The sequence below is a fragment of the Canis lupus genome, chromosome 19 (genome assembly GCF_048164855.1).
Source record: "Canis lupus baileyi chromosome 19, mCanLup2.hap1, whole genome shotgun sequence".
In the NCBI taxonomy this organism is placed as follows: Eukaryota; Metazoa; Chordata; class Mammalia; order Carnivora; family Canidae; genus Canis; species Canis lupus.
Window position 1 is genome coordinate 38359994 of NC_132856.1, and position 21198 is coordinate 38381191.

At 47.7% G+C, this 21198-nt stretch overlaps 1 protein-coding gene and 1 long non-coding RNA gene across 4 annotated transcripts in view; one reads left to right on the plus strand and one right to left on the minus strand.

Annotated features, from left to right (window-relative positions):
- Positions 1-10500: 10500 nt before the first annotated feature.
- Positions 10501-13705, minus strand: LOC140610174 (uncharacterized). Its single transcript, XR_012011941.1, has 2 exons — positions 13485-13705; positions 10501-10742 (listed from the first exon to the last, which is right to left on the minus strand). It is a non-coding gene; the product is annotated as an uncharacterized lncRNA (long non-coding RNA).
- Positions 13706-13775: 70 nt separating this feature from the next.
- RFT1 (RFT1 glycolipid translocator homolog) overlaps positions 13776-21198 on the plus strand; it is a 38215-nt gene continuing 30792 nt past the window's right edge. For all 3 annotated transcript variants that reach the window (XR_012011942.1, XM_072785901.1, XM_072785902.1), the window contains exons 1-2: positions 13776-13919; positions 19083-19168. Coding sequence is in view for 2 of the 3 variants with exons in the window: in XM_072785901.1 (XP_072642002.1) it covers positions 13857-13919; positions 19083-19168 (149 nt within the window). In the remaining variant the exon portion in view is untranslated. The remainder of the gene's footprint in view (positions 13920-19082; positions 19169-21198) is intronic.

Below are 21198 nucleotides of genomic sequence, written 5' to 3' on the forward strand. Positions count from 1 at the left end.
GTCAGCAGATTCCTGAAAGAGGCTCCTGGAGAATCTTTGTCCAGTTGTGGATGTGGACCAGTGTCTTCTTCCAGGCTGAACTTCTTAGCCCAGCCTGACCATCCTCACAAATCAGAAGGCCACAGAGGATCAGAATTGGGACCAGAATTTGGAAATTATACCCTTGTTCTAAGAGTCATGGTCTCTCCTCAGAGACCATCTGATCTGACCCCCCATCATAGTGCACAAAAGAGGAATGTGCATATTCTGATCTGTTTGCCTTCCCCAGCTCTCAGGTTCCTGTGAGATCTTTGTCTATGGAAGGGGGCCAGTCTCTTCAGGCTGCATTCCCTGCCCTTCATTGTGGCTTGGTTTAGCCTATGGGGGTACTGCAGGGGCAGGGTGGGAAAGTGGACAGAGATAGGAAGAGAGACACTTTAGGCACATCTCCAGTGTGGTGTATCTTCTCCATGGCCTCGGATCCCCCTGGACACAGCCAATGAGGTTGTAGCTTCTTCTGTGTGACATAAGTATCAGTCAGTAATATTTTAGTGAGAATAAACTGGTTGGTTCCTTAAGTTCACTGCATTCCCAGACAGACCTCCATAAAGCAGAGAAGCTGGCACAGAGCTAGGGTGAGGAAAGCATATCACAAAGGGAAAAGGTGTAGAAAGTGAGTGGGCTGCCACAGGCAAGCTTTTTCATCCTAGATAAATGACCTCACCTTTCTGGACTTCAGGGTCCAGCAGGAAAAGATAAGCTACTTTAGGTATTTCTTTTTTTTTAAGATTATTTATTTATTTATTCATAAGAGACAGAGAGAGAGAGAGAGAGAGAGAGAGAGAGAGAGAAGCAGAGACATAGGCAAGAGGAAGAAGCAGGCTCCATGCAGGGAGCCCGATGTGGGACTCAATCCCGGGACTCCAGGATCAGGACCTGTGCCAAAGGCAGGCACCAAACCGCTGAGCCACCCAGGTATTTCAAATAGATGGAATTAAATGTAGGGAATCCATCACACAGGCAATGGAAAAGTGGAGATATTATACAGGAAATAGAAAGGCAGTCCAGAGAGTAGCAATGGTAGGAAGCCACCACCATCTCTAGGCTAAAGGGACAAAGGACGAAGGGGTGGTGTGCATGTGCTACCCTTGGAGATCCCCTCCCCAGAGCTCCACAGCCTGTTGGACCTTCCCCGTTATGTTTCTCAACCAGGGTGTTTGTGGCAGCAACTTCCCCATTTTGTACATACTTCCCTCCCACGGCTGCAGCTCTAGGGTACCCAGCTATCTGGAAAACTTTTGCTGCTCTGTCCAGCTTGTTTGGGACTGGAGATATTGGGACCTGTTCATCATCCCTACAGTGTCCAGAGAGAAAGCAGCAGGCCTGCTGGGCCAAAATGCTAGGCACTTGGGGCGAGGGCTGAAGACTGAGGCCCTCTGAGCAGGGCCCTGGAAACCCAGAAAGTTGAAATCTCCATCCCACCATCTAGACTCCAAACAGCACCAGCTCCTTGGGGTCTGGAGGCCAATGTTCAATCAACCAATGGATCCATAAGTATTTACTGAGCACCTACTGTGAGCCAGGCTTCATCATGCCACCTTGGTTTCACCTGACTCCAGGCCTGTGAGGTGAGCATTAAGATATAATCTCATTTTACACGTGGGAAATGGAGCCTCAGAAGGGTTAAGTCACTTGCCCAGGGTCCTGGGTCCCTACACTAAAGTGAGGCTGTGCTATTTTATATTTATTCCTTCACAGCCCTGAGGTATAGACATGGAGAACACTTGGCATGTAACATTTCAACATCAGGGGTTTCAAGTGTTTAGGAGTAAGCTCAAAAGTCAGGGATTTTCTGTCATTTATAGCGTGGCTGAGACATGAATTGGAATCTCGCCTAGGTGAAGGCAGGTGGTGGGAGGCTGATTTTGAGGCTCAAGCAAAGCAAAGTAGGCTGAGCTCTTCACTAGCGCCCTGTGGGAAGGCAGGCTCCGGGGTCAGGTTATCCCCCCACCCCACTACAGTTGCCTGACCTGGAGCCAAGCCCTTTGTCTCTTCAGTTATGAGATTCATCATCCTGACCTTGGTGGGTTCTTGCAAAGACTACGATCACATACATAAAGGTCCTAATGCTCTTGGTACATAGTAGGGGCTGTGAGAACAGTGATGTTGATTGTGGCCTTGCAAATGGTGGCATAATTCATGGCTACATGGCAGGCCATGAGGCCTGAGTCAGAGGGAGCTCCAAGGGCAGGAAGGGTGATTCTTTTTTTTTAATTTTTTTAATTTTTTTTCTTTATTTATTTATGATAGTCACACACACACAGAGAGAGAGAGAGGCAGAGACACAGGCAGAGGGAGAAGCAGGCTCCATGCACCGGGAGCCCGACGTGGGATTCGATCCCGGGTCTCCAGGATCACACCCTGGGCCAAAGGCAGGCGCAAAACCACTGCGCCACCCAGGGATCCCTCCATAGTCACTGTTATCCAACATCCGTGTTTACTAGCACATTCACGGCGGCTGGACAGGATCTTCAGGGTATAAGTAGAGGGTGACAGCCCTCCATGGCTCCAGCAGTGTTTCCTGGGGTCCGAGGCCCACTTGCTTCTCAGCTTTGGCCTCCTCTGCGGGAACATTCTTCTGGTTTCCCATCACTTCCCATCAGGCTTGGGTAGGTGAGTGGCCAAGACCTCCTGAACTGTGGTACTTCTGACAATTTCACACACCCCTACAAGGTCGAGTAGGAAATGGGTCTGGATACCCCACTGTGAGTAGCTGGCTCCCCTGCCCTGGCCTCAGCACTAATGTCACTCTGCAGACACCCTCCCTGACCACCCCACTGAAATAGGCCTCCGACTGAATCAGCCTGCCTTCCTGATTCCAAGGCACTTATTGGGATCTAGAGTTGTCAACTTGGTTATCCATTTGTGGTCCACCTCTCCACGTGAGGAGGAATGCAGCTTGAGGCAGAGTCTTGCCTGTACTTTAGCTCCCAGTTTGGCATGTAGCACTTTATGGGCACTTGGCAAACATTTGCTGAACTCATGAATGAGGGATGACCAGAGGTGGAAGGTGTATCTTGGTGGGAGCCACAAGAAGAACCCTAGACAGAGACGGGAAGGCCTGAGTTCCCAGCCTTGCTCCTCCCCAGCTGTGTGACTCTGGGCCTCAGTCTCCCCATGTATACCATGGATGAAGCTCTGGGGAGAAGAGATCAGAGATCCTTTCATTTTATGCTCCCAAGGGGTCCCTGCCAACCTGCAACTCAGAGAAGCCTCCTCTGCCACAGGGTGACAGGAAGTCCTTGTGACAAATGCAGCCAGGTCTATTTTGAAATATGTTCTCGAATTGGCCATGTCTGAGCCATGAATGACTAAGCCTAAAGAATTCTCCCTTTCCTCAGGGCTGCCTTCCATAGCACGTGACTTGGGGCACCACCACCCCCAACAGGAGCACATGCATACACACATGTACACATGCATACAAGTTCATACACACTTACACATCCAATCACCCAATCTGAAGGCACAACTCTAACAACTGCATATACATGCTCATGTTCACCTGTTCACATACATACACCACATAGCACAAGTGAACACTCGCCCACATGCGTACTCGGTACATTCTTACTCAGACACATTCATACTCGCACATATACATGCATAGATGCTTACTCACACACTCACACATACCTACTCACACCTGCACACTCACACACGCTCACATTTACTGTCACACATGCTTACTCATGCAGTCGTGTACAAACTCATGCAGTCACACACACATACACACACTCATACATAATCACACACACCCTCTGTTGGACAACCCAACCCCCACCTGTCTGGCAGCTTGTCTTTCTAGATCCACACAGGCCTGACCTCATCTGGTGGCTGCTCCCTCCTCTTTTCCCTCTTGGTTCTATTATTTTCTTAGTCATGATGAGCATATTTGGAGAAGGATCTATTTTCACCCTATCTGGAAGCATATTTCCCCTTGGCCATGAGCTCTGCAGATCAGTGAGAAGACTCCAGCTGCCATGGTATGGGCCAGGAGGGTTGAAGCCAAGCCAGGATGGAGACCAGAGCCACAGAGGCCAGATGGCTTCCTGGGGTGGTCTTACTGCCCAAGGTGGGACCCCCCCCCCTGAAATTCTTTTTGGATAACTCTGAATTCAGGGCAGCTGCTCCCCACAGAACACAGGGCAACTGTGGTTGGGAGGGTCTAGCACTCCTCTTTGCTTCTTCCATCTGACCTAGGGGTATCCTTCACTCTTTACCAACCTCTCCTTTCTTCTTCTTCTTTTTTTTTAAGATTTTATTTATTTATTTATTTATTTATTTATTTATTTATTTATTTATTTATTTATTTATTTGAGAGAGCTCACATGAGTGGGAAGAGGGGCAGAAGGGGAGGGACAAGCAGACTCTCTGCTCAGGGCAGAGCCCAATTCGGCCCTTGATCCCAGGACCTTGAGATTATGACCTGAACCAAAGTCAGATGCTTAACAAACTGAGCAACCCAGGCGCCCTGTCAACCTCTCCTTTCTATAAGGGAGTCAAGCCTATAAAGATCATCTTTTCCCTCACAGTTCTCAGATAATAAAAGAACATGAGTTATATTTAGTGAACATTTCCTCTGCCCTAGCCTGTGTAAAGCCCTTTACATGCATCATTTCATTTCAGCCTTATAACCACCTTGAGAGATCATGCTAGTATTCCCCTGTTTCACAGATAAGAAAACTGAGGCTTGGGGCACCTGGGTTGCTCAGTTGGCTGAGCGTCGGACTCTTGATTTCGGGCTCAGGTCATGATCTCATGGTTGTGAGATTGAGCCCCACATTGGGCTCAGTGCTCAGCAGGGAGGCTGCTTGAGCTTCTTTCCTTCTCCCTCTGTCTGTTCCCCCTGCTCATGCACTTTCTCTCTCAAATAAATAAATAAAATCTTAAAAAAAAAAAAAGAGAAAGAAAACTGAGGCTCAGGGAGGTCAAAGAACATGCAGAAGGCACACAGCGGTGGGTGCAGAGCAGGGTCCTTCTGCCTTCCTATTGCTCAGGCCTCAGCAGAGCTTCACTGCCACCAGCACTCATCCTGCAGTGCTGCCCACAGGGGCTATGTGGCTGGCTCTGGTTGGGTAGTAGTAGGTTTAAATTGAGAATCCCTGAGGGAGCATACTCAGGAGACCTGCCACTCACAGTTAGCTTCTGGCTGCACAGTATTGATCACACTGGTTTCAGGTGTGGCAGGGCAGCCAATGGGCAGGTTGGCCTTTGGGAGGCTGCATCACAGAGACAGAGCCTCTGAAACCTGAGGCCCTTGTCCAATCTTTGCCTCCTCCCGTCTTTGGAGCATTGTCCCTTCCTTCATACACATGCTCCAATGTGATAGCCCTGGGAGGCAGAGCAGGACAAGCTTTCATGCCCCAAGCAGAGTCCCTAAGTATGTCAGCACATGGCAGGTGCTCAGTAACTGTTGGCTAAAATAAATAGAATTTTAAAATGGGCAAAGGAGGAACGCCTGGGTGGCTCAGTGGTTGAGTGTCTGCCTTCAGCTCAGGGTGTGATCCCCAGGTCTGGGGATCCCATCCCACATCGGGCTCCCCTTGAGGAACCTGCTTCTCCCTCTGCCTATGTCTCTGCCTCCTCTCTCTATGTGTGTCTCTCATGAATAAATAAAATCTGTAAAATAAAATAAAATAGGCAAAGGGGGGCACCTGAGTGGCTCAGTCCATTAAGCGTCTGCCTTTGGCTCAAGTCATGATCCTGGGGTCCTGGGGCAAGCTCCAAGTTGGCACCCTGCTCAGCGGGGAGTCTGCTTCTCCCTCTCCCACTTGTGCTCTCCAGTTTGTGCTCTCTCTCTCTCTCTCAAATAAATAAAATCTTTTAAAAATAAATGGGCAAAAAAAAAATAAAAATAAAAATAAATGGGCAAAGGATTTAAAGAGAGATGTCTCCAAAAAAAGACATGCAAATGGTCAATAAGCACATGAAAAGATGCTCAACATCATTAGTCATTAGGGAAATGCAAATCAAAACAAGACACAGCTTCACACCCACTAGCATAACTATGATCAAAATATGGACTATAGTAAGTATTGGTGAGGATGTAGAGAAATCAGAGCCCTTCTACACTACTGGTGGGGACATGAAATAGTGCAGCCACTGTGGAAAACAGATTAACAGAGTTAGCACAACCTCACACTTAGGTACCTACCCAAGAGAATTGAAAACATGTATGTCCACACAAAACACTTTATGCAAATGTTCATAGCAGCACTATCTATATCAGCCAAAAAGTGGAAACAACCCAAATCTCCATCAGCGGCTCAGTGCGTAAACAGAATGTGGTCTAGCTATATGGTAGAACAGTGTTCAGCCATAAAAACAAATGAAGTGCTGATACATTGCACAACATGGATGATCCTCAAAAAAACATTAATATTAGGGGCGCCTGGGTGCCTCAGTAGTTTAAGTGTCTGCCTTTGGTTCAGGTCATGATGCCAGGACCTGCATTAGGCTCCCTGCTCAGTGGGAGACCTGCTTCTCCCTCTCCCTCTGCCTCTTCCCATCCCTCATGTACACACACTCTCTCTCACTCTTGTTCTTACTCTCTCTGTCAAATGAATGGATAAAATCTTAAAAAAAAAAAAAAAAAGGAAACCACCACATTATGTTAAGTGAAAGAATCCAGGTGCAAAAGGCCTCATTCTGTATGAGTCCATTTATATGAATTGCCCAGAATAGGCAAATCCAAAGAGACACAAAGTGGATTCTTGGTATCTAGGAGCTGAGAAGAATTGGGAAAGGGGAGTTCCTGCTGATGAACTGGGGTTTCTTTCGGGAATGATGAAAATGCTCTGGATGAGATCATGATTAACGGTTGCACAACTCTGTGCATATACTAATACCCATTAAATTGTACACTTTAGAAGGGGTGAATTTTATGGTACAGAATTATGAAAATATGAATTTATATTTTAAAATATTTAAATAAGTCTAACAAAAAAAAGTCAAAAGAATCTCTACGGGGGTGAGGAATGGAGGTCCAGAAAGATTCAGTGCTTTGTCAAGGTCATAGGGAGAAATGAGGTCAGCCCTGTTGTTGCAAATCCAATGAAAACGTCGCTGATAGCTCCTGTGTGTCAGGAATGCTCATTCCGTGTGCCTGGCAGTGTGGAGGCTTCTGCATGCATTACCTTATTTAATTCTTGCCATGACCCATGTGGCAGGGATTCTTGTTATCTGCATTTTACAACTGAGGAAGGGAGAGCAGAGAAGTGAAATGACTTGCTCAAAAGGCATTTGACTTATTTTTTTTTTTAAGATTTTATTTATTTATTCATGAGAGAGACAGAGAGAGAGAGAGAGATGCAGAGACAGAAGCAGGCTCCATGCAGGGAGCTCGACACGGGACTCGATCCCGGGACTCCAAGATCACGCCCTGAGTAGAAGGCAGGCGCCAAACCGCTGAGCCACCCAGGGATCCCCCAGGCATTTGACTTAGATCAGTCCATCTCCAAATGGTAGGGAAAATGACTTTGGGAGACCGTTTCCTTGGTTTTTTGTGTTGTTTTTTTTTTAACATGGCAACCTGCATCCTGAATGTGAGAAGAAAGACAGGAATGCAAGTTGGTGGGTGCTGCTGCAGCTAACAGGCTGTTAGGGCCCAGGGAGGGGTCCTGGGGATACTGGTCCCCAGGCTGGGATCCTAGACTTTTGCAGGAGCAAGTGCTTCTAAGCAGCCTCCAAGAAACTAGCATAGTAGAGTCTAGGGCAACTCTCCATGCTGGACTGCTGTTCCAAAGAGCAGGACACTCAACATTACTTAGGCTAGGGGCCTCTGCTGGCTCCAGCCCAAATTCTTTGGGGTTTTGGATAAACAAGGGCTGCCCCATTTCACCTCTGTGTGACCTTTCTACATGTGTAGCCCTGGATCTCAAGAACCAGGCCTCAGGGGCAGTTCCCGCTTAGCCTGAGAGTAGCCCTGGGTGTCTGTGTCATGTCGAGGCCAGCTGTATGCCAGTGCATCTCCTCACTAGGAGCTTCATCAATTGCTTAGCTGCAGCTTATAGGAAATGGTAAGGGGGGCACGGGGAGGGAGTTCTGAGGTTCCACAGCTTGGGTTTAGTCTTAACTCTGCTACCTGCTGGCTGAGTAACCCTAAGCAAACCACTTTACTCTCCTGAGCCTCAGTTTCTTCATCTGTAAAATGAGGAGTAATGACACACAGGATCATTATGTAACTATTATAAGCCCACCTCATAAGATTGATGAGAGGATGAATTGAGGTATTGCATGGAAAGTGGGGGCCTGACTCTCCAACATTAACCATGATTACACTTATAGGGGCTACGGACCCAGAATCAGGAAGCCTGAGGGCTGACTCCCAGAGCAGCACACGTGTTTGTATAATTGCATGTATCCACATCTTCATATCCTCACACGTTGCATGCTCTGCAGGTGACCAAACATTCACACTTACATATCCACACTCACATCTGAACTCACAAGCATGTGTACATTCATGTGCTCATACACACACATCCTCACACGGACTTTATGCATCTGAAGGCAGACCCTGGCAAGCAGGCCTGCTCACACATGTGAGCACATCCCCACACAACCCCTTCCCCCCACGCATATGAGCACATGTACCTGACGTTGTACTCATTCACACATGCATGCGCATACCCGTGAACTTGTTCTCTGGAGGCCACCAGCCCAACACTGGGCCCCAGAGCAGTCATAGAACTCTGCACTCCAGGGCAGTCAAAGCCAATCCCAGGGTCCTCCAATGGGCTCGGTCAGTTCCCTCCTACAGGCCCTCACTGCTATCGCTCTCTCAGCCCAGCATGTCCCTCGGTTTTACCAAGCCCTTTTGCCCTATCAGGCACAGTTCAAAAACAGCTTCTGCTAGGGATGCTTCCCTGACGCCCCAGCCCCCTAGCTAAAAGATCTGACCCCTCCCTCTGAATTCTCCTGGCCATTTTTTTTCTACCTCAGCCTGCCTGGTAGCACTCTTGTGTTCTGGAGAAGGACGCCAGGCTCTGAGAGTTGCAATGATTGTGCCTCATTCACCCATGCCCAGCACAGGGTGGTGGTTCTGAAATTGAGGCCACGCTGAGCTGAACCACACTGCATGCATGACAGGTCACTCTCCTGTCTCCGCACAAGCCAGTGCCCAGAGGAGCCAGCAGAATCAAGGGCCTACCGCTGCTCACCCACAACGTATGGGCCAACCCTGGGGCCCCAGGGCTGCACTATGTATACTTCCTGGCACGGAATTTCCCCAAGGCCCTTACCCAGCCACTGCCTTCTCCGACCCCTGCTGCCATGACCACTGACCTGCAGCCTAGTCCCGACAGCAAGACCCCTTGCAGCCTGGACAAATCTGGGGACAGATCTCAGGACTTGCTCTGCCAGCTTTAAGCAGACAGACTCTCAGCTCATCAAAGGAGGCAGCTTTTGCAGGGTGCCTGAAGACGTGCCCTCAGGCAGTGCTTCTCAGAGCCCAATCCACTGGTCTGAGCCACTCAGGGTGCTCGTTAGAACATATTCCCAGGTCCATCCCAGCCTCTTGAATCAGAACTGCTGAAGTGGAGACCAGGAATCAGCATGAACAGTAAATACTCTGGTATAGTTCTGTTTGGGGGTCTTAGAGCCACACTGTGGTGCGGGGGGCAAATTCCAGCACCACCATTTATTAGTCCTTGAGCAAGAGGCTCAGTTTCCTGATCTGTAAAATGGGGACAATAATGATGCCTACCTTGTGCAGCTGCTGGGGAGTAAAATGGGATCATGAAAGTGAAATGTCTAGCACAGTGGCTACATGGGCTCAGCCATGTTCTCATGCCCAGAGACTTCTGAGTGAGAGGCAGAGCCGTGAGCTTCCCTTGAGGGAGGGCCCCTGGGGGCGGTCCTCTGGGCAGCAGGGCCCTCATCCAAGACGCCCGCCACCTAGTGGCTGGTGCCTGGGACGGTGCCTAGCTCGGCCTCCATTCAGCTGAGGCCCAAGGCATAGCTTCCACTGCCCGCTAGCAGCCCCTCTCCCTGCCCTGCTGCCCGGGGAGCCTAGCTGGCTTGGCATCAGCCCTGGCACTCCCTCTCGCTTTGTAATAAAATAGGCTGCTTGGGTCAGCTTTCCTTGGCAGGGAGGCCACCTGGCACAGAGGGCAGGATGGAGGGGGCCAGCCTGGGGAAAGAGCTCCTTCAGTGACTGCCAATTATAGTCTGGTGTTCTCCAGGGATCACTGGTTCCTCAAACCAGGTGATCCCTGGGGAAGAACCCTTCTCATCTTCCTTCTTTTCCTAGTGCTTCATCATTCATTTATCCATGCATTCACTCATTCAATATCCAAATGTCTACTGAGTGTCAGGCACTGGGGCTTGATCACCAGGACCGGCAAACTTTTTCTGTAAAAGGCCAGACGGTATATATTCTCAGCTTTTAGGGGCACACTATTTGGCTCTTATAGCACGACAGTAGCCACAGACAGTATATAGACAAGTGGGTGCATGTGGTTGTGCTCTGATGACATTTTATTTGTGGACACTGGAATTTGAATTGCATATACTTCTCATGTGTCAGAAAATATTCTTCTTTTGGGACATCTGGGTGGCTTAGTTGGTTAAGTGTCTGCCTTTGGCTCAGATCATGATCCCAGGGTCCTGGGCATTGAGTCCTGCATCAGGGTGTCTGCTCAGTGGGGAGTCTGCTTCTCCCTCTCCCTCTGCTGCTCCCCCTGCTTGTGTGCTTGCTCTCTCTGTCAAGTAAATAAATAAAATCTTTAAAAATATATTCTTTTGACTTGTTCCCCCAACCACTTGAAAATGTAAAAACTGTTCTTAGTTTGTGGGCTGTACAAAAGAAGCAACAGCCAGCAGGCAGCAGTTCACCAGTCCTGAGCTTAGCCGACTACAAACAAACTGTGGATCGTGCCATACCCCCGTGGTGCCAATGCTTTTAGGAGAGGAGAGGCCTTTGGGGAGGCTTAGCACGGAGGGGAGGGAAGCCTCCAAGCTCAGTGCTGCTCAACCACTGCAGCTCTCCCAGAGTCCATCCCCTCAATGCCACATATATTCTCTGTGGTTTAGATATGGGGACTCTTAGGTCTCCTTTGGGACAAGAAGCTTTTGAGGGCAGGAATATCTTCACGCATTCAGGGTCAGAAAGCACCTGGGTTCTAATACCAGCTTGACTGCTCCCTAGCTGAATGATCTTGGGTGAGTTACTAACATCTCTCTGTGCTTCATTGTCCTCATCTATAATATGCACCCCCAAGAGTTGTTGAGGGGGATAAAGGAGTTGAAACATGGATGTACAATGCACACACAAGAGCCTGACATGGAGTCCGTGGTCAGTGCTCATTGAACCCCAGCACAGTTCCTCCCCTTACCCACTCCAGCACTCAGGATGGCTCTGAGCACAAAGTACATGTTCAATCTCTCCTTACTAAGTCCTAACTTTCAGAATGAGAGAAAAAAGCCCCCAACTCTGTACCCAGGAACCCCTCAGAGTTTGTGTCCTGGACTCCTGTGAGGCTTTGCTCTTTGGACTTAGCTTGGACATTTCCCTTTTGGCTTCTTTGCTCCCAGCAAAACGATCTCCTTGTCCCTCCTAGACCAGCCCATCAGGATGCCCAGGGTTAAGAGTATGTGGACATGAAGAGCTCTTGGTTGGTTCTGCTTCAGGGACGAGTCATGGAGGAGGAGGCTACTTGGCTGGGGATAAAGGGAGTGCAAGCCTACCTTGCTTGCCAGCCCAAGGTCCATGGCGATGGGCAAGCTGCCCAGACCAAGCCCTTGGGCATCTCAGCCATTAGGCCAAATACATTAGGCCGAGCCTCCAGCACTTTGCCCTCCTCTCTGGGTACATTCCTCTCCCAGGTGGGTGCCTGATTTACTCTGCCTTCCAGAACATGCCCCCTCCCCCTCTAAAAGCCTCTTTTTGTCTAGTTTCATTTTTTCATAGCACTTATCACTATGTGAAATTTTATTATTAGGACTGTTTCAGTTAGTCTTCCTTCCATTAGATTTCAGGTTCCTGAAAGGCCAGACTTTTGTCTGCTTTCATCCTTATGATTACTCTCACAGAATAGATAGATAGATAGATAGATAGATAGATAGATAGATAGATAGATAATATCTCCTATTTAATATATGAGCATACTGAGTTCCCCCAGGTTAGTGAGTAGCAGACTGAGGATTCAGTGCCAGGTCTGTCTCAGAGTCAAACACATTCTGAACCTCTACCATCAGACACAGTTTGATTATTGGCAAGATGGAGCGGGGAAGGAGAGGACATAGGCCTTGACCCCTGTAGTCTGTTTCTAGGAGCAATAGCAGCCGTAACAGGGCAGGTGGCATTTATGGAACTCCCAGGAGCCTTCTCCAGCACTGCTGCAGGAGGCAAAGCCAGGAGGGCTTCACTCTTGCCTTCTTGGAGCCCATGAGCTGTTTAGACAGAGACACATACTCTAGCCTCTTCACTGCAAAGCAGACTGTGCTAGAAGCTATAAACATAAAGTGCTTTCCAGGTGGTTAGGTTGCTGTAAGTATCTACCAAGGACTAGGCGGCTTAAACCAGAGGAATTCATTCATTGCAGTTCTGGAAGCTACAAAGTCCAAGATACAGTGCTGGCTGGTTTGTAGATGGCCGCCTTCTTGGTGCATCCTTGCATGGAGGAGAGAGAGCGAGAGAGCATTCCTCTCTCTTGTCTCTTCTTATAAGGGCACTAACCTCATTCATGAAGATACCATGCTCATGACCTAATTACCTTCCAAAGCCCCCACCACCCCCACCCCTGCCCCTCGTAATACCATCACGTCGGGGATTAGGGGACTTCAATATGACTTTGGGGAGGATGCTAACATTCAGTGCATAGCAGATGCTGACTGTGGTACTCGGGAAAGTCAGCACAATGGGGCCTGGACGAGTGGTTGGTGTGGAGGGATGCCATCGGGGAAGGCACTTTGGGGCAGAGGGCAACAGGAACAGGAGCCAAGGAGATAGGGCCTGTTTGAGGAATGGTAAGGGCTCCGAATAGCTAGGCCTGGGGCTGCTGGGAAAGGGCAGTGGTGGTGTGACAGGTGGTTCAGAAGGTAGGCTGGCGTCAAATCACGGGAAGGCCTAAAAGAGACTGGGCAAGGGGGCTTCCTACGGCTGCACAGCAAGCGGTAAGAACAACTACACGGTGGCTGGCGCCGGGCGTTGGGTGCTTCACGTTTTACAAGGCGCTTCCCGACCGTTCCTCTGCTCTGCCCTCAGCCCTGGCGGCGAGTAGGCAAAGCGCGGCGAGTTTAAGGATCTGAAGCCCGGGGTCGGCTCAGTCGGGCACAGGTGGTGCAGATCTGAGTAAGCCACATCTCCACGTCTCATCTTACTCGTCTGACGGCGGGGCCCAGTGCTCAGCTCTTTGGGAAGGGGCACACAACACCACGCGCGCGAAAACGACGACCTAACTTCCAGGCGTCCTTGGTCCTTGCAGTAAGGATGCTGACAATACCTGTGCCTGATTCCGGGCGCTGTGGCGCAACTCGGCAAGCCCAAAAGGCAAGGACCTCATGAACAAGGCGGGAGAAGTCAGTGTTCCCTGGTCGCTAGAAGGAAGTCCGGCTCCTTTTAACAGCTTCTCTTCATTTACTTGGGACCGGGAGGGGCAAGCACTGAGCGCTCACAGGCTCAACCCGAACGACCAGGCGCAGGCCCACTGACGTCACTCAAGCCGGCCGCGTCAAGGGCCGGAACTTCCCGTGCTCCGCCTCCGCCGCCCCCAAGTCGCCAATCAGAGAGCGGGCCGCTCCGTGACGCCTATCTCCGAGCGACGAGGCGGGTTGGTGGCGGCGTTTCCGGGGCACTGAGCCCCGGCGCCCGGGCTATGGGGAGCCAGGAGGTGCTGGGTCAGGCGGCCCGCCTGGCCTCCTCGGGTCTGCTCCTGCAGGTACTCTCTGGCCGGCCGGCCCCAGCCCGAGCCGAAGCCGGGATGCGCGGGGAGGCGGCCCTGGGCCCTTGAGAGCGCGCCCCCACCCCCCACCCCGGGGAACACCCAGTCCCAGGCGTGGACCCCACCACAGAAGGGTTGGGCCGGAGGCGGTGCGGCGGAGAAGGGGCGCCCGGGCCTGGAGTTAGAGCCCCGGCTGGGAGACTGCAAACAAGGCGCCTTCGTTCTGAGCGTTCGTTTTATCTCCCATGTGGTTGTAGGAGGCAGGCCGGGTGGCAGGGGTCCCTTTGGTGCGGTGGCATCGAACGTTTTTAAGGCAAAGGGTTCACTCTCTGCATATCACATCGCTGACCCTCAGAACACCTTCTTCAAACGCTCTGATCCCCGCTGAGTTCAGAGAGACAGTATGGCAGAGCTAAGAAAAAGATGCTTGGGCTTAGGAGTCCCGGTTCTGCCCTGCGCCTGCTGCATGACCCAGGACAGAGAACTTCTAAGCCTCAGCCCCTCATCGGGAAAATTGGGGTAATGATAGTACCTAGCTCATAAAGTTGCTGTGAGGCTTGACTGGAGTCATCCAGGTAATTGCACTTAATGCTGTACCTGACTCTTAGTATGCGCTTAGTAAATGTTGGCTGCATTTTCCTTCTGGCTATGAGACCTTGGATAAGTCACTTCCCCTTCTTGGCCCTAATTTTCATTATCAGATAAGATACATGCCAGTTGGTCCAAATGGTATCTAAAGATTCTTTTAACCCTCAGAGCTGGTCATTCTAAGTGGCTCAATTTTCCAGTGGTGCACTCTTGAGCCATGCAGCCTTTCCTCAGAAGAGTCTGGAATCCACCCTCTCCCTTTATTTTTTTTATAAAGATTTTATTTATTTATTCATGAAAGACAGAGAGAGAGGCAGAGACAGAGGCAGAGGGAGAAGCAGGCTCCACGCAGGGAGCCCGATGTGGGACTCAATTCTGGGACTCCAGGATCACGTCCTGGGCCCAAGGCAGGCGCTAAACTGCTGAGCCACCCAGGGATCCCCTCTCCCTTATTTTAGAGGCAGCATTTCTCTTGCGTATTAGGAGAGAGAACCAGCTACCTTTGAGCTCAAGTTTAGTCCTTGTCACTTGGCAGATCTCCGGCCTTGTGAAAAATTGCTTTGCTTTGAGCATCAGTTTTCCTCATCTTAAATGAGAACAATAAAGCAACCTCATAGGGTCATTAGCAAGATTAGATGACATGACTGTAAGTGCCTGGCTCATAAGTACTTAGTAAACACTAAGTATTTTTATTATGGTAATCAGGATTTTTAAAATGGCCATTCTAGGGATGAAATGAAACAATCACATAAAACATGTAGAAGAGCTCCTTGCACAAAATAAGTGTTTGATAAACATTCATCTAACTGTGAAGTAGGTGAACCCTGAATTTACCAAATTGTTTTCCTTCTATTCCACAGTATAAATAACTGAGTTTAGTGCTTTATCCACAACGCTAATTGTTTAGGCTTTGATGATACCTTACCAGCCAGATTGGCTTCATAAAAAAAAACAAGCAAGTCACACCTTAACAGAAAATACAACGGACCAGGAGTCAAGTGGCCTACCTGTGAAGTCAAGCTGTGTCATGTGATTGTTGTGTGACACTGAGCCAGTCACTTTGTTCTGAGTCTTAACTTGCTTCCTGTGAATTTACCCAGTTGCTTTTAAGGGTCAAATAATTAACATATGTGAGAATGCTTTATATTAAACTGTAAAGTCCTTGAGGGAAGTGGATGGAGGATGGGCTAGATGGGCAATGGATAATGAAAGAGGGCACTTGTGATGACAACAACTGGGTGTTGTGTATAAGAGAGGAATCACTGGATTCTACTCCAGGGATCAATATTGCACTGTATGTTAACTAACTAAAAAAAAATTTTTTTTCCATTCATCTTTCTTTTTTCTTTTTTTTTTTTATAAATTAATTTTTTATTGGTGTTCAATTTACCAACATACAGAACAACACCCAGTGCTCATCCCGTCAAGTGTCCCCCTCAGTGCCCGTCACCCACTCACCCCCACCCCCCGCCCTCCTCCCCTTCCACCACCCCTAGTTCGTTTCCCAGAGTTAGGAGTCTTTATGTTCTGTCTCCCTTTCTGATATTTCCCACACATTTCTTCTCCCTTCCCTTATATTCCCTTTCACTATTATTTATATTCCCCAAATGAATGAGAACATACACTGTCCTTCTCCGATTGACTTACTTCACTCAGCTAAAAAAAATTTTTTTTAAGATTTTATTTATTTATTAATGAGAGACAGAGAGAGAAGCAGAGACACAGGCAGAGGGAGAAGCAGGCTCCATGCAGGGAGCCTGACGTGGGACTTGATCCCAGGTCTCCAGGATCAGGCCCTGGGCTGAAGGCGGCACTAAACTGCTGAGCCACCTGGGCTGCCCCTAAAATTTTTTTTTTAAAACCCACAATATATATACAACGCGTGTAATAAATCTTTTATTAAAAAAAACTTTATTTATTTATTCATGAGAGACAGAGAGAGAGGCAGAGACATAGGCTGAGGGAGAAGCAGGCTCCCTCTTGGGAGCCTGAGGCGGGACTTGATCCCAGGACCCCAGGATCACAACCTGAGCCAAAAGTAGATGCTCAACAAATGAGCCGTCCAGGCATCCCAAATCCCTCATTTTTAATATAAAAAAAATGGTAAAGTCCTTTACAAAGTTAAATGAAGACTATGTTGCTAATAAGGGCCACTGTGGAGCAAACCTCAACCTTCATTGAGGCATGAACAACCTCAGAGCTTCATTAACTCAGCCCTTTCTTCAAGCCAATTAGGAGATAGGGAAATAGCCTGAGACATTTTCTTAGACAATGAGAACTTTGGCTTTTAAGTTAGCATAAATATGTGTACATTGTTTTAAAAAAAACTTTAATTTAGGTTTCCTGAGTATTTTAATCGGTATATGTTTAATCTTGTATGCTGCAAACACTTGAGGTCGGTTTGCAATTACATTCTATTCTGCAAGAATTTGAGAGCTTATTCTCTGTCTTAATTCTGAGCTGGCCATAGTGAAAGTATTAATGCTTTTCATTTGTATGCATTTTTCAAAAATACTTTCACCTCCATAATCTTTTTTTTTTTTTTTATTGGTGTTCAATTTACTAACATACAGAATAACACCCAGTGCCCGTCACCCATTCACTCCCACCCCCCGCCCTCCTCCCCTTCTACCACCCCTAGTTCGTTTCCCAGAGTTAGCAGTCTTTACGTTCTGTCTCCCTTTCTGATATTTCCCACACATTTCTTCTCCCTTCCCTTATATTCCCTTTCACTATTATTTATATTCCCCAAATGAATGAGAACATATAATGTTTGTCCTTCTCCGACTGACTTACTTCACTCAGCATAATACCCTCCAGTTCCATCCACGTTGAAGCAAATGGTGGGTATTTGTCATTTCTAATAGCTGAGTAATTCACCTCCATAATCTTGTTTGATCCTTGTTATCAACCCTATGAGATAGGTAGCCTCATTTGACAGGAGGGAATTGAAGCTCATAAGAGTTAGGAGATGATGGGTGATTTGAGGTTATCAACTGAACGCTTTTTCCATCCAGGGCTCCATGAATTGGCTTCAGACATCTAAGATTGAGTAAAAAGTTTGGTTATATATATCTGCATGTTTCCAAGGAGAGCTAAAGAGCTTTCATCAGATTCTCAATGGCTACCTTTGATTCCATAAAGCTTAAGATTGTGATATCTTGGCTTTGGAGACCTTGTTGCTCTGTGACACTTATATGTTATAGACACTGGCAGTGTGAAACTGCACTCTCCCTTTTTTATCATACCTTTCCCCAGAGATTTTCAAACCATCATGGCCCATTGGCATATTTTGATTGAATCTTTCAAATTTCAGCAGTTCAGGGGCATCTGGGTGGCTCAGTCAAGCGTCCACCTTTTTTATTTTGGCTCAGGTCATGATGTCAGGGTCATGAGATCAAGCCCTGTATCTGGGTCCACGCTGGGTATGGAACCTGCTTAAGATTTTAAGATTCTCTCTGTCCGTCTCCCTCTGCACACATATTCTCTCTCTCTCAAAAAAACAAAACAAAAACCCACAAAGCACAAAAAAACCTAACTGCAGCTGTTCACAGGTAACTGAGAGTGATTTGTCATTTGCTGTGAAGCACACTTGAGTTACACCTGCCATGCTTCCTGGATGCGGGGTGTGGGGGGGTGCTGAGGTTTGCATCTGATCAACATCTCCATTTAGCATCCCCACTTAGCACCCTGTTGTTCTCTGTCTCATGGAGAAATTCTTTGGTCAGGTGGTTTTCTTGAATTGTTTGAAATCCTGGGATATATCCCCTTCAAATGGCAATAGCTAGCTAGACCATCTCCCTTTCCCCATTTTGTATTATCTTATTATTTGCAGTTATCATTTAAAAGGTACTTCATTATATGTTAACAGTAGTCCTTTTTTTTAAGATTTTATTTTTAAGTAATCTCTATATTACTTGGAGCTCAAACTCATAACCCCAAGATCAAGAGACACATGCTCTACTGACTGAGCCAGGAAGACAACCTTGTACTCAAAAAAAAGAAAAAGATACTTCAACTCCTCTCGGGAAAGTGGCAAATATTCAGTAAATAAATACAGCCCTTTTTTTTTTCTTTTCTAATTAAGAAGACAAGTTCAAAGAGATTAAATGTCATCAGAATCTCCAGATATTACTAGGCAGAGAAGAAAGAGGAATTAGACCATGTGATGCCTAGAGATTTTGCCATATGCTGCAGGCTCCCACTTGTACTATTTCTAAACAGGCTGGAGAGTGGGCCAATGTGGAAAACTAACTAGAATTCTGTGTCTCCTGGAGTGCCTAACTTTGAACCTGAAGAAATTTACTGAATATTAGAGTCTCCCTCTTATTCATAAATTAGAGAGACTTCTAAGTGCCTTTGTGGGTTCTTTGACCATAGCACAGGAGTGCCAGGGGACTGCAAGGAACTCAACTTCAGAAGAAACTCAGGTGGCGCATTTTTGAGAGGGTCTCTCTGGCAAAGCTGCTGTATGTCAGTACATTATTAGGAAGAACAGCCACATATTTTCATTTCACAAATATATATTCCCAACATAATTTATTCTCATGTATTTTTCCTCTTTTTCTGTAGGTGTTGTTTCGTCTGATCACTTTTGTCTTGAATGCATTTATCCTTCGCTTCCTGTCAAAGGAGATCGTTGGCATAGTGAATGTAAGGTAAGAAGGGTTGTATCCTGGTATTGTCTACAACTCACGTCCCTAGTCAGGGTATCTGTGTGCCACCCTCAGATTTTAGAAGCATGGACTTTTTCCAGAAGCAGAGTGTTTTAGCAGTAGGCTGAGGAAGAGCACGCCGGGGTGGGGGAATGAGCAGGCGATGTTGCTTTTAATGGCCCCATGAAGTGTTTTCCATTAGTGGCCTCCAAATGCACATTTCTCTGCCAGCTGTTCCGGTTTGCCTGCTCTTAGAACCCAAGAGAGGAGTGGGAGTAATTCTCTGCAAACTCTGTCTCAGGTATAATCCTGTGTTCTTGTCCTGCTGACAGCAAAGGAAGCAGGAATTCTGCAGTTCGTGAGGATGTGCTGTGTAATTGCAGGGCTGGAGCAGCCTGCCTTCCCTCCTCAGTGAATTTTTATAATTGGAAAATGGTAGTTAGGGTGAGAGCTTGAGTTCTTGTCATGAGTCCCTTGGAGGCTCTTAGAAAGCTGCCTTGCTTTGTCTTTTAGACTCCATTTTGTTTCTTCTCTCCTTTCTGTTCAAAGGCACCCACACATACTCTGTATTCACAAATGACACAAAAGTATATGAAGTGATGTGAGTGCTCAGAATAGCTCAGCTTCTCAGGTGTATCTTCATGTCCTGATAAATAAGACAGTGTGTTCTAGACAATATTTCACATCAGATACCCACCAGACATATGCTCTGGGCTCTGTTCTCAGAGTTTGGAGGAGATTCTCAAATTTTGACGGGCAAAGGAATCATCTGAGAAGTTTTGCCTAGGTAGGACTGAGGAGGAGCCCAGGAATCAGTATTTTGACAAGCTCCTTAGATGATTTTAAAGTAGAGGCCATACTTTGAGAAATACTGGGATCCCTGGGTGGCGCAGCAGTTTAGCACCAGCCTTTGGCCCAGGGCGCGATCCTGGAGACCCAGGATCGAATCCCACATCGGGCTCCCAGTGCATGGAGCCTGCTTCTCCCTCTGCCTATGTCTCTGCCTCTCTCTCCCACTGTGTGTGACTATCATAAAAAAAAAAAAAAAAAAAAAACGAAGTTTAAAAAAAAAAAAAAAAGAGAAATACCGTTTTAACAGCAGGAAGAAGGGTGCCTGGCTGGTTCAGTGGGTGGAGTGTGTGACTCTTGATCTCAGGGTTGTGAGTTTGAGTCCTACATTGGGTGTACAGATTACTTAAAAATAAAATCTTTAGGGCACCTGGGTGGCTCAGTTAGTTAGCTCAGGTCTGTGGCTCAGGTCATGATCCTAGGGTCCTGGGATGGAGCTCTGCATCGAGCTCCCTGCTGTGTAGGGAGCTTGCTTCTTCTTCTCCCTGTACCCCTACTTACTGCTCATGCTCTTTTGTGCACATGCACTTTCTCACTCTCAAATAAATAAATAAAATATTTTAAAAAATTAAAAAGCAGGAAGGAAGAGGACCAAATCTTTTAGGTGCTCAGATTTGAAAGCAGTTTGGGCTTCTTATCATCCTGTCTCCCCTAGATTAGCAGGTCTCTGCTTTGACAACCATTGTCTGGCCTGCCCCTTATTACTTAACATATGATTTGATCTCCTCATTGGCAATGGTGGACAGAAGCACTGGGTAGCAGCATGATCCTTGGACAACCTCAGAGAGACCTTAGCCCTGGGCTGTCCTCACGTGGCTTCATCAGCCACGTCTATTGATGAGGGAAAATCTCAGCTACCTCTCACATAGGTGCAGGAGAGTCTACCTAGGTACTGCCTATCCAGGAAGTATGCAGACAACCCTTGCTGATCTGGGTTGCAATGACCTCTGTAACAAGTCTTGCCTGTCCTGAGATGCTTTTGGCCAGAGCTTCCACCCAGTAGAGCCTCAGCTTCTAAGAATTGACAGGTCACCAGTCTCAGGGTGACCAAGAGGTTCCCTTGTTGTGTATGGTCATATCTTGTCCTTTTCTCCTCCATATAGTCAGAGCCGTACCTCTGCCTATAGCTGTGAAACATTAGGTTTTGGGGGCCACTGTGGCAGTGTTTATCCCAGCATAATGCC